This window comes from Hylaeus volcanicus, unplaced genomic scaffold, assembly GCF_026283585.1.
Source record: "Hylaeus volcanicus isolate JK05 unplaced genomic scaffold, UHH_iyHylVolc1.0_haploid 11959, whole genome shotgun sequence".
NCBI classification, from domain to species: domain Eukaryota; kingdom Metazoa; phylum Arthropoda; class Insecta; order Hymenoptera; family Colletidae; genus Hylaeus; species Hylaeus volcanicus.
Genome location: NW_026532969.1, coordinates 4,893 through 18,166, shown reverse-complemented (window position 1 = coordinate 18,166; position 13,274 = coordinate 4,893). Strand labels below are relative to the sequence as shown.

Below are 13,274 nucleotides of genomic sequence, written 5' to 3'. Positions count from 1 at the left end.
GATTGCAACGAATTTCGAATTGACGAGAATAAAGTTTTACATTACAACCAAGCGAGAGCATTCATTTCTGCAGTCCGCGTGAACCTAACACCAGTTCGCGAACACACTTCTTTTTACAAAGATAATTTGTATAGTGAATGACTTCAAATAATAGAAAATGGAAGATCAGTTTGAATCCTTTAAGGTTTCAAAAGTACGCAGAACGCATTGCAGTAAGTCTCATTGCAAGCAATTTATTAAAAAAAAAATGTAATCAGTTTATCAGTAACATTTAAATGTAACATGACTTTCTGTCATGTGTCGTGCATACTTTTAAGAACTTAAAGGACTAAGTCTGACCTCTCTTTTTCTATATTATTGTAATGCAATAAATTACGTATTACAAATAGTGGATCTCTGTTCCTTTTCTCATTTTCTCATTATTTAAATTTGTTACAAGACTTTCTACCATGCGTTCTGTAAACGTATGAACTGTATTCTAATACAATAAATTGTGCGTTACAAATAGTTGATTTCTTTTTTTTATTTCTCGCTTCATTTTTAACATTTAAATTTCTTGCAGTGAGACATCCTGCCATGCGTTCTCTCTCCCTTTCTTTTTACAGTTCATACGTACACAGAACGTGTGACAGAAAGTCTTGTTGCAAGCAATTTAAATGTTTATCATGAAGTGAAAATAAAAAAAATGGTCCACTATTTATAACACACAATTTATTGTATTAGAACACTTATTCTTATTTGGATAAAATGAACATTTACTGAAATTTGTATTATGAACTGCACACTCAAACACCAAATTTATATATATCTTTCCACAACGACAAGGTAGATATTTTATCACTTATAACCATATACTTCCCAATACAATATAACTACACGTAGCCTTTAAAATAATTATTCAATTTGCGGCGTCCAAATGTCACCAATACAAACTGACAGGTTATACAGGTTAGAAATGAACGAGCGGCGTGAGCGACAGCCATATTACAATTCCGGCCGACGAGCTCTGCCATCTGCCGACTGATTCCGAGAGTCGACGAATCGACGAACAGATTTAGATAGATCTAATACTCTTTGCTATTGGCTAAGTGTTGACGAAAAATCGACTGGAAAAGTATATGACGGTAATATTTTTGGATGTATCGTGACATAATATTACGATATCTCAGTTGTACGTAGTCCGATTTTATTGATTTTGGTTTTATTCGAAAGCTTATATATGCGATTTACATAAGAAAAATGCGTTTAAATTTAGAAAATATTGCAGGCGTGATGAGATATTAATGAAAGAAGTTTCCAGTTAGGTTAGAATGGACCATCTCTCCTGTGAAAGATAACTTGACGTCGAGACGCTACCGCGTCTCTAGATACAAACGGTAGCGCCACGTTATACAGGGTGCCTGTATAATTTTTCATAAACTTGGTGTCGAGACTCTACCGCGTCTTTAGATATTAAAACCAGAATTATTCGAAAATATTGCTTCTTTGCTTCAATATCCTTGAACAAAATCATGCTAGGCTAATCGCCCTGTCCTCGTCTCTCCTGCAATTGTTGTATCGCTCTCTCTGTCACCGCATCATTAGAGAGACAAGGATCTATCTATCCTTGTCCTGGAGTTTTCTACTTTTCTCGCAACTGTCGCTGAAGTCAACTCGGAGTTTGGCTCTGGCTCCTACGCACCCTTCACGTTTTCTTAAAATACGTCGAGTTTAATTCCTATATAAAACAGAACATGAAATATACTTGAAATTGTTACATTAATAAAATAAATGTTTTAAGTAATGAACGTAACGATGATATTTATAACCTAAAAGTGTCCCACGATAGTAAACAAAGTTATTTTCTATGAGTAGAGATTATACCTTTTAAGTATTTATTATTGAGCGTACTTTAACGATACTTAAATACATGGATTGTATTCCAACTTTAAAACGGCCTATGCCAACCGATGACGAAGAAGAGTTATTTCGTATGCAAGATGAGTTTTTTATGAATAAAGAACAACCGTCCGTAAAAGTAATTAATTTACGCGGTTCAACGAAACCCTTTAACACTATTACTTCTGATGAAACAGCCAAAAGTCAGACAAATAGTGGAAAGGTGAGATCAAGATTTGCTGAATTAAAAAAATTGAAAACACAGAACAAGGTTTGTACTGCACAAACTAGTGGCAATCTTATAAATCCTGTAATCAAGAAAAATGTTCAGGAAAATTTGAAACCACGATTGCAGGATTCTATTCAGAATATACCAATTATATCATCGAATATGATATTAAGAAATATTATTGAACACAAACATGACCCGCACAACTATAAATTTAATCAGAATAAGTTTTGTGCTTTGGGCAAAGGTTTTCCAGAAGTTTTTGTTTCTACACACATGGTATTTATGTAACCTTAGATATCATTGCTAAATATGATTCTTAACAAATATCATTGTTATACATTGTAAGTTTTACATTCATTATGTAATTGTATAAATGTTATTCTTTTGCAGAAAAATGACAGTAAACAAAGTTTGTTTTGGCAACAAGTTGCCCCAAAAAAGCATGTTGTGCATAAAGAAGAGAGTACTCAAAATTGTGAATCTTTGTTATGTCAAGAAGGTAGTGTTATTGCAGAAGGATTATGGGCAACTGAGATACACCAAGAAAATTTGGAACGTTTAAATGAAATGAGTCTTGAAGATATATTAAAAGAAAAAAATAAGCTCGAAACAACTCTTAATCCAGAATTAATTCAGTTTTTAAAAGAGAGAAGAAGTAGGAAACAAAAAGAAAAGGAGAATCCAAATACAATTAAAAAATGTAATGCTGTAAATAATAATCAAAATGATACATCTAAACATAATGAAAAATTATCTAAAGATGATGTTACACCAATGCAAGTTGATAAATTTGAACAATTCTCCAATAGACACAATGAAGAAATGCCCAAGGATAATGATACACAGATGCAAATAGATGAATCTGACAAAACTGTAACAGAACCTTCTATAGAATTAATGAAACAAGCTAAAGAAAAAGGTTGGGTACACATGGACTCCCTTGAAATTGAAAAGTTTAAGTGGATGGAAGATATACCAACGCAAAAACTAGACCAACTCATACCAGAAGAACCATATAATGCTCGTTTTGATTTTAATGGATTATTATTACCATATAAGGATGAAAGTGTACCAGTCGAAAAAGGTCTCCATCATCATGGAGAAGAACCTGAACGTCCTGGATATTCCTTGCAAGAATTATTACAATTGAGCCGATCAGCTGCACAACAACAACGTTGCACAGCTCTTACAACATTGGCAAACATTATGGATAAAAGTCGCAAAGGCTGGTATGATAAAGCATTGCAACCAGCTCCCTTGACTGCATTGAGTCAAAGAAATATCCTACTATTATTAAGGTTTTCTTTGGATGATACATCGGTAGCTGTAGTTACAGCTACTTTACAAGCACTTAGAGCTTTCCTGTACAGCGAAGCGGATGAAATTTGTTTAGATAGACTATATGGCTTTCAAAATTACAAAGAACCTGTTATAACGTCTCCAAAAACTGATGTTACCGATACAAGTAATTTGAAAGATCATGAATTGGCACAATTAGATGCAATAGCTGCATTATTAAGAACTGATATACTTTTAAGAATTAGGTACATTTTGAATGAAATGCGTCCACCACCCGTTGGTGTAACATGCGCATTAGAAATATTAATTAGGCTTTTAAGACATTCAACTATAACTGCATTAAATATTATGAGTATACCAAACTTATTGGAGACGATAATTGAAAACTTTATGCCATTATCTACAGATTCTTTAGCATTGCCGGAAAATATAAATAATGTTTATGGAGTTCCCGTAATTGCAGCAGTTAAATTTTATCGTGTTTTACTTTATTATGGAGGAAAATCTATTGCCCAAAAGTTAATTAGACTTAAAATTGTGCAACGCATTATTTCGTACGCTTGCTGCGACGCAGGGACTGGAAATCTTAATCTCAGCATCGAAAGTTTAAGATTATGGAAAACTTTACTACTTCATAGAGAGGCAATGGATAGTTTAACTGGAGCACAATTAATTCTTTTATCTCAATTGCAAATTTTGTTAAGTAACCATGACATTCAAAATGCGTCTGAATTATCTTGCGAATATGCAGCAGCATTAATTGCTGTTGCTAGTTGTTTACCATTTTTAAAACCTAATATATCAATTTTATTGTTGAAATGGAGTACACAATTATTAACTTTAACTAATGTTACGTGGGGTAACACGAAACTTATTGCTGAAACATTACTAGCGGTCAATGATATGATTATAGTTAAAAAATTGATGATATCTCAATCAGAGGTGTTTTCTAAACTTCCTTCTTCATCGAATTTGTTGAGTGACTGCAAACCAGCTACTGAACGCGAACCTCTTTCTCTACCGCATCTAGGTGTATTGACTCAAGATGGACAATTACAACCTATAGTATCCCAGCAGTCTTGTATACCCTTTCTTGCAACAGTTTTAAAAGTGTACGTTAGTCATTATTTCACAAATGAAATTCGGGCAATTCTCAGTCTTCCACAACTGTGTAAATATTTAAAACAACTAGAAATGGCAGATTGGTGCTTAGAAAACTCGTGGTACACGAGATTTGAATTTTCATTCTTGACTGCTATAGTGAATGCAGCTTCTCTTATTAAAGATACACTTGACAGAAGAACAGCGCATGTTATTTGGAAAATTGCTATCAAACTTGTATCATCCTTACCTGCTGATTGTTTATCTGATATAAAAAATATGCTTAGGATCGCGATATCAGACGAGAGATTAAGTTTAGGAGTGGTAGCAAATGAATTAGAGAAATTAAACTTGAATTCAAACGTCGAGGATATTAGGCTAAATTTAACTCGCAATGTGACTAGTTTATATGAGCAATATGTAGTATTGAATGGAGAATGGAATCAAGCGGCAATGCCTAAAGATTGGCTTTATTTGCCAATAGTATACATTTATACCAAATGTAGAGAAAGTAGCGGATGTAACGATGAAGATGAATCTACTATCTTAACCGTACTGAGTTTAGAATTAGTATTACCCGATTTGGTCGAGAAACTATCGCAAAGTTTAAGATTTAGCAGATTAGTATTAGTATATCTATGCGATACAGTATATCTAAATAGCGACGTATCTCCTTTACTTACTAGAGCTATTTCATCTTTATTGAAAAGTAATTACAAGAAACTTAATTTTACGATAGATTTACCAGGGCTTAATTCATTTACCGATTTATTTACTGCTATGTGTGAACATTTTTGTTCGACTTCTTACGGTGATTACGGTTTTTCAATTACTATATTGGCACCAATTGCACAAAGACATGATGTTCATTATAGAAAACTACTATGGTCAGAACATGCAGGTTTGCTTCGTTACATTAGATTACCTTCAGAACGATTAGTTATTCCGTTAAAAGAATATTTATATCCTCTTGAGGAAGACACGTCTTTAATAGAAAGTTACATAACTGCTCTTGTTAGGGAAATTGTCAGAGAAAATTGGTGTCCAATTCCTTACGCAATTGCTGTACATCACTCTGCAATGTACTTGAAACAATCAAGTAAATTAGCTTTACGAATGAGAACAAAACTAGGAAAAATATCTAATAAAGAATTAGTTGCTCTCTTATTATATTATGAACCACCTACACTATAACTAATGATGATTAGTAGTGTTTTAATAAGAGATTGGAAATTTCTAATTTAATTAATTTATAATAATTTTAAATCATATCAAGTTACTATTAAATGTATTTTTATCTTTTTCTGTAAATAAAAGTATACAAGATATGTGACTGGTTTATATTATGTAATATAAAATATACAAATTATAATGTTACATCTCTTACATATGCGAATTCAATAGAGTTCATTTTATAACACAAAACATTAAGATGATATATACATAAAATTCATTTTGGTTGATCGGAGAATATACAGATATCAGTATTATTAGACAAACAATTAATTACAGAATTAAGGAATAGGAACAATCTGTGTACATAATTATGCAAAGCATAGAGGCACTGCTTGGTTGGTTTCGCTGATGTCCAAAGTTTAAAATAAAATATTAGTACAATCTAGAAAATATAACAATTGAAATTATGTGGTTTGTTAATAGGCGATAGACATATATGCATGGTTGTTCAGATTCTAAATTATTCGTTTTCCGTTATAAATACTCAATATTATAATGCAAATATAATAGAAGCAGTAATAAACATACTTATGTAATATATTTCTATATTTTAAAAGTAATCTGTATAATAAATATCTGTATGGTTTTGGTAAATTTATTACATCATATTACAGGGTGGAGCAATAACTATTAGCACCTCAGATATCTTCGAAACTATAAATTTCATAGAAATATTTGTTGAAATAAACTTGCACAGTACAAAGGGGGCCATCCATTAGCGATAATAATTTCTTTGCAAGTGGGGGTACTTTGAATATTTGGAGGTCACATCCATTTTTTTAAATGAATCGGTGTGTTTTTGCTTCCGTTTCGTGATAGAGGATCTTAAAACGAGGTCAACGACCTATTATATAAAGTCATTGTAGGTCATAGAAAGTAGAGAAAGGCGATACTTATGGTTTTAGTAGATCAAAAGGAGCCATGAGACGATTTCAGCTTTACCTCGGAGTCAATTTTAGGCATCATTCCAAAGTTAACTCGATTTTTTAGAATGGACACCTCTATTCACGACACCGAATTGGGAAAGAGCCTCCACCTGCAAAAGAACTATTATCGCCACCGGATGGCCTCCTTCGTACTGTGTAATTTTATTTCAACAAATATTTCTGTGAAACTTATAGTTTCCAAGATATCTGAGGTGCTAGCAGTTATTGCTCCCCGCCCCTCCCGCCCCGCCCTGTATAATAAACTATTTAGTACTGTGCCAATAATTGCTCAATAAGAGTAGATATACGTGAATAATTAATAGTAACCATGATTATAAAAAATCATACATAAAAGATTTTTATAATTAAACATAAGTAATCTTAAGTAAACATAAATAACTTTTTTACAAAAGAAATTTTTTAAAATGTATACAGTGGTTTCTTCGTACAAGTAGTACGTATTGAAATTTTGTATCATGTGTATACAAATAAGTCGTAGAATTTGTAGAACGTAACAAGTATGAATAAATAATAGTGGCGGTAATTATACGGAACCTATGTTGTTTAACATGCAATAACCATTATGTGCTATTTTATTCATTATTTTTAATCGTAGAATTTAATCGAGAAACTGAATCAAATGGACACGTGACCTCTCCGATTCGGCAGGTCGATATTACAACAGCTACTCTCTGCATAGAAATGGTATTACCATTAGATATGCGGCAGCGGAGGAAAACTAGATGGAGCTGCTTGTTATTGCCATACAGTATAGTTTCTTCTCAACAACATATATTGTATACTTCTTCCTTGAGGGATTCTGAATGCTCAGCGTAGTAAGTAGTAGTATTCTGTTCCGTGTTGTGTATTACGTTTGTACAGTGCGGTCATACTTCACCATCGCACGTGCGTATATAAATAGGAACTAGGTTGGGGGACCCTCAGCGCCGCTGCGGCGCCTCGTTGAGCTGATCCGCGCTAACGAGAATTTGGAAAACTTTAACAATTTTTTATGCGGCATCGGTTCGTCTCCGGCACGTGGCTCCTTTGAAAGTTTTTATCTACTCCTCGAGTAGAATTTTTTAAAATTAAAAAAAATCTTTGACCTTAAATTTCGAGGTCATAATGGATTTTGTGGACGGTTTTTTTTGCAAATGTCCACCGATCCAGATGTGTACAATAACCCCTGAAAGTGGTGACCAATAATTTTTATACACCCTGTACATTAATTATTCATTGAAAGTAGTAGGTGTCCACATATTTATGAGCGAGGGTGTACGTATAATATTAATGCGCAAAAATGTAAGAGGCAAACACAGTATACGATACATAAATAGATTCGGAAAAAATGTATGTTCTTCTTAGTTATTATATAAACTGTAATTACTTTTAAAATAATGTTATAAACAAATTATTTTTTTTTACAAAATTTAGGGTCAGATTTTATATGCAGATAGAAAACATGAAACTTTTTCTTAAAAAGTTTTCTTCTATTTATGATAGTTTCGGAGATAGCCTATTGCAGCTGAAACTTTAGGGGGTTGTTTCACCTCCTAAATATGAAACAGGCGAAAATACAAAAATACGTATATTTTATTTTTCGCTCCTTTAAAACATATTCAAAAATCAAAACAATTGGAGGCAGATACCTAAAAAACATTCCTTGTGAGAGTCGAGGTGATCGTAAAAAATTTAAATGATTACTAATCTGTGAAACAATAATGCGACAAACTAACTTTTTTTATTGTTAATTTTTTTTTAATACAAATTTCATTAACATATTGGTGAGGTTTTCCTGATTAAAATGAGACCAAACACGATATTGTTATGACAATTGGTTATGATACTAGGCTTGTAAATGTTTTCTTTTACTCTTTTTCCGCTGTCTGTTCCTATGCTCTGTCGACGTCGGCAAATGTAAGAATATTTCGACTTCAGTAAAATGGCAACAGCGCAGCGTGAGGAAAGTATAGACGCTGTTATGCCAGAATGACAACGTCGCCATGTATCGATATTCACGTTAGCAGTCGTCCTCAGTAACCGCCATCTCATACCGATTTCCTGAATTGGTACGTGACTTGCTCTACTATTATCCACAAAATGGCGGAACTCGATTTTGGGAATGCCTTTACGATTTTTCGCTTTTCGTCCTTATATTAGCATATTTTGGGCTGAATGAGAGCTCATTCGAAAGAGAAAGGTTCAGTACATCCAGGGCTGGTCATCATGTGAGTCACAAAACTCTTATAGTGACCTAGAAATACTTGGATTCTGCAGATGTATTTTATCGTATTCTTTCTCTACTTTGGACACTCATATTATTAGATATTAACAAGATCTCGGTGAATTATGACCAGCCCCGGATGTATTCAAGCTTCCTCTTTCGAATGAGCCCTCATTCAGCCCAAAATATGCTAATATAAGGACGAAAAGCGAAAAATCACGGACCCCTTTTTACGCCCAGTTTTGCCGGTAATGTCCGGCTCGCTGCATTACCCGTGTCTATCCCCTTAATCGATCGATAAAATTTATACGCGTCACATAAAATGTACATTTATTATTAATAATAGTATTACTTTCTTTTTAGTCTTTCAATGTATCGAAATATTTTTTTATCTATATATTTTTCGTTACAAATATTCTTGTTTTCAAATTTCTTTCGTAAAATTTTTTATGTATTAACATATACGTCGATAAATACTTATATATTTCTGAATATTTCATACGTGATATATTCAAAGAGATTATACAGCACAGATAGAGTAGGCAACCTAGGCGAAAAAGTATAACACGAATAGTAAAAGAAAGAGATTGCGTGTACGCAAAAAGAATGTTCAAAATGTGTTCTCTCTTTCTTCTCATCTAACATTTTCACTTACAGGGTCTTCTATGACTCCTCTACTTTTTGTATATAATCTCTTTGGATACATTGTTCGGATGTGTGTTCATATTCAAATTAACCTATTCTTCTATAGCATCTTAAATTTATTTACATTAGTTCGTATGGTATTCTTGATTGGCAAATGGAATGCATATTATTGGTCAGCCAGCGTGGCATGCTTTGCTTCTGATACATAAGACATAGACGCGTTGCTTGTAAAAATATAATTTTTAACCTCTTTGGTATGAACATCCAATATATGTATTGGACGTCCATGAATTATTCGTGGACCGACCGAAAACCGATTGATGCCAGGCGCCGTAACGAATGGCATTGACATTGACCAATCGACACCTCAGCCACTGGAATCAACCGTTCCGCGCCGAAAGCGTCAATTTGCATAATTGCATATCGTATCGAAGAATTTCTCAGCGATTCTGCCAGATTAAAATTTATTTGCATATCTAGCAATTTTACAGTTTTCTCCGTTAAATTACGAGAAAGTATTAGTACGAAATCTTCCTTTACTCATATTTTAACAAATAGAATTTCCTAAAAACAACGAAGACGATAATACAATGCTTTCTACGGTAAATCGCCTATATAAATTTATATTGTAACAATATCGGTAGGTACATGTATATATTTGTTTATACAAGTATATACAGTCAGTGTAATAAGTATTCGTACAGGAACCATTTATTTTAAATTGGTTGCTGTAGGAATACTTTTTACACTGACTGTATGAATAAAATAATTCGCTCCAGAAGTTTCTATGTATGTCGAATTGTATATTAACATACAATGTATTGCTTGGAGAAAGAAAAATCAAGGTAACCTCTTAGCTGCAACGTAACAATAATATCTGTGGAACGCCAGATATGTATACACTTATACACGATGTCCCAAAAATGTTGTAACACCTTGAAAGGGGTGGTTCGGGAGGTGATTTGAAACAACTTTTTTCTTAGCGAAAATGTTGTCTGAGATATTAAGAGAGTGGACTGGCGTCCCTTGTATGGCTCATACGCACTCACACAGCTCCACATCACTGTATACGTACACGGAACTGCAAGGGCTTGCGTATTGTCCTATTTTTGTCTCGACAATGCAAATTTGAGACCTCTTAATAGTCGTTTCCGCTAGGTAAATGTTCAAACTTGTGCGCAAGCTCCTATAGGTAGTCTACTTTTGCTTTTTTGTGTCATAACTAATAATATTCAGCAGTATTTCGTGATCAAAAGAAGCAATATGGTGGCGCGACAGTGCTGCCGCGTTGTCTGAACTAACGCTGCTGAAACATACGCTGCTGAATATTATTAATTACGACACAAAAAAGCAAAAGTAGACTACCTATAGGAGCTTGCCCACAAGTTTGAACATTTATCTAGCAGAAACGACTATTGAGAGGTCTCAAATTTGCATTGTCGAGACAAAAATAGGTCAATCGCAAGCCCTTGCAGTTCCGTGTACGTATACAGTGATGTGGAGCTGTGTGAGTTCGTACGAGCGCATACAAGGCACGGGAGTCCACTCCCTTAACGGAAAACACTGACTAATCAGAGCGCGAGTATGCCGACGGAGCGCTCACGGTACCATATGAGCGCGACGGCCTAGCGCGTAACTTACGCTCCACCAGCATACTCGCGCTCTGATTGGTCAGTGTTTTCCGTTAATATCTCCTCAACGAAGTCTCGGACAACATTTTCGCTTAGGAAAAAGTTGTTCCAAATCACCTCCCGAACCACCCCTTTCAAGATGTTACAACATTTTTGGGACTCCCTGTATAAATTTGTCAAATTTTGTAGATTGAAAAAATTGTTTAATACTGTGTGATCAACAATTCATAGCAAAAGTGATTTCTCCTTCTTGCAATACATTTGGTATACAGTTTTCTTATAAACATTAATAGAGGTTAAACAGATTCGTACTTACTATTTTACGGAAAGAAAAATCGAAAAGAAAGAAAACTGTATTGTGTGAATGCATACACACATACGAGATATGTACAAGGTCACAGGTGGTAGTATAACAGCGTAACTTGAGGACTTCGTGTATACATATACAAATGTGCTTTCGATATAGAAAAATAGGAGGGCGAAATCGTGGTCTGATTAGGTTAATAAGTCGTTAAGGAATTGAAAGGAGTCTTCTTACCAGCTATTTCTCATCACAAAATGCGGTTGTCATTCCACCAACAGGCAGTTGTTCTTTTCTTCGTTTTACACTTGAATGTCATCAATGTTGTTAGAAACGTTCACGCGAATACTCGAGACGCCTAACGTAGCGTCGAGAACTATCGTACTACATTTTCCACCACGTAATTATACTTCAAATTCTATCCTAATACCCGCCAGTGGCATTTCTATTTTTTTTTATTAAGGTGTCCCACAAAATATTACATATTTTGGTCACTTTGTTGTCTGGTTTACGTTGATTACGAAGACTTTATTTGTTTAGACTTGCGAAAGAGTTAAACCTTGCTTTTCATCATTATCGAAGACAAAATTAGAATTTTATGATAATAAAAACTACAATTTAGCCAGAGTATAATAGTTCTTTGGATCACTTTGGATCACCTTTGTGTTAGATAGCGCATTGTGCTTAGCTGTTTACACATTTTCACAGGTACAGAATTAGAATTTACATGGAAGTATGTTTTTGTTTCGAAATGGTACATGTATATTATTATTGATATTTGACATTTCATTTTTGCAAAGGAAATTGTTGTTCAGAATCGTTTCAGCTACCCCCCATTTCCGGTTCTTACAGGAGTTCTGGGACACCCTGTATATAACAATATTGTGTTAAAAACGACAGAAGGTTACAGATCATCACACTTAAAATTGTTTCGTTATCGATCAATTATAACTTTACAATTGTCTACAATATTTCTTGAGACACCCTAATATTACACTAGCCATTGATCGAATTCGGTATCAATAGGCAACGATAAATTTCATTTATCTGTCAGCATTTCAATCGCAGAATGATAATAATTTCAGTCGTTGTCGCTATCGCTATGTGATGGCTTTCATGACGTTAGTACCTACCGAATGCTAGGATTCTATGCCGAGTTTTCTGTAAGTTTCTCGATCCACCGTGACCAATCTACCCTCTACGCTGGAACAGTCCAGTTCGATGCAGTGCAACCTAACGCCCCATTCGCAATGACTCTGATCGTGCTGTCGGTAATACTTGATCTGCAGACACGTGCTCAGGTAACCAGAACCCATAACACGCATGGATATCGATAATTCTTCGCGATGGCCGCGAGCACTTGCCGATATACCCTTGGTGCTGTGGTAAGCGCTATAAGCGCAGGCTGTTCCATCTCTCACGCACTCGAACGTCTCCACCTGTTTACCACCGATGCTGAGGGACCTGCAATATGATAATCGCAATGTAAGGCGAGTCTTTAAGGTCGAAACGCTAATCCTGATCAATACTGTCATGGGTATGATAAAATAACGATACCGATTAATTTCTTCAAATGTGTCGATTGGTTTTCTCTTATGACTGTTGAGCTATGCAGATTTAAATTATTGCACCTTTTACAATAAATTAATGTTTGTATAATGTGTTATACCTGTTTACTGCGTAAGAGGTTCGACGCACACGAACAACGGGTTGCCTATTTTTAGGGGCGTTTGAAGTCCAAATAAACAATTATAAAGGGTGTCCCAAAAATGTTAGAAGTCCTTGAAAGGGGTGGTTCGGG

General features: G+C 34.5%; 2 protein-coding genes across 6 annotated transcripts; one reads left to right on the top strand and one right to left on the bottom strand.

The window, feature by feature from the left end:
* The first annotated feature begins 1,070 nt into the window (after positions 1-1,070).
* Positions 1,071-5,838, top strand: LOC128882487 (RNA polymerase II-associated protein 1). Of its 5 annotated transcripts, none has more exons than XM_054134090.1 (3): positions 1,071-1,171; positions 1,268-2,386; positions 2,501-5,838. In XM_054134090.1, exons 2-3 carry the CDS (start codon positions 1,910-1,912, stop codon positions 5,702-5,704), a joined length of 3,681 nt encoding a protein of 1,226 aa, XP_053990065.1. In that variant the 5' UTR covers positions 1,071-1,171; positions 1,268-1,909; the 3' UTR covers positions 5,705-5,838. The 5 variants fall into 5 exon arrangements, with proteins under 5 accessions (XP_053990065.1, XP_053990066.1, XP_053990068.1 ...); XM_054134091.1 differs by having other exon boundaries at positions 1,089-1,171; positions 1,256-2,386; XM_054134093.1 differs by having other exon boundaries at positions 1,097-1,171; positions 1,301-2,386.
* Positions 5,839-12,612: 6,774 nt separating this feature from the next.
* LOC128882488 (CB1 cannabinoid receptor-interacting protein 1-like) lies at positions 12,613-12,937 on the bottom strand (the record flags this gene model as incomplete). Its single annotated transcript, XM_054134096.1, has 1 exon — positions 12,613-12,937. A coding segment is annotated over one exon (325 nt), but the record flags the coding sequence as incomplete, so codon positions are not given.
* Positions 12,938-13,274: the final 337 nt, after the last annotated feature.

What these genes read in the sequence shown, in the direction of transcription:
- LOC128882487 (XM_054134090.1), top strand. Translation starts at nt 1,910, where the DNA reads ATGGATTGTATTCCAACTTTAAAACGGCCTATGCCAACCGATGACGAA. An exon ending in TTTTTGTTTCTACACACATG is followed by an intron (nt 2,387 to 2,500) that starts GTATTTATGTAA and finishes ATTCTTTTGCAG; the next exon opens with AAAAATGACAGTAAACAAAG.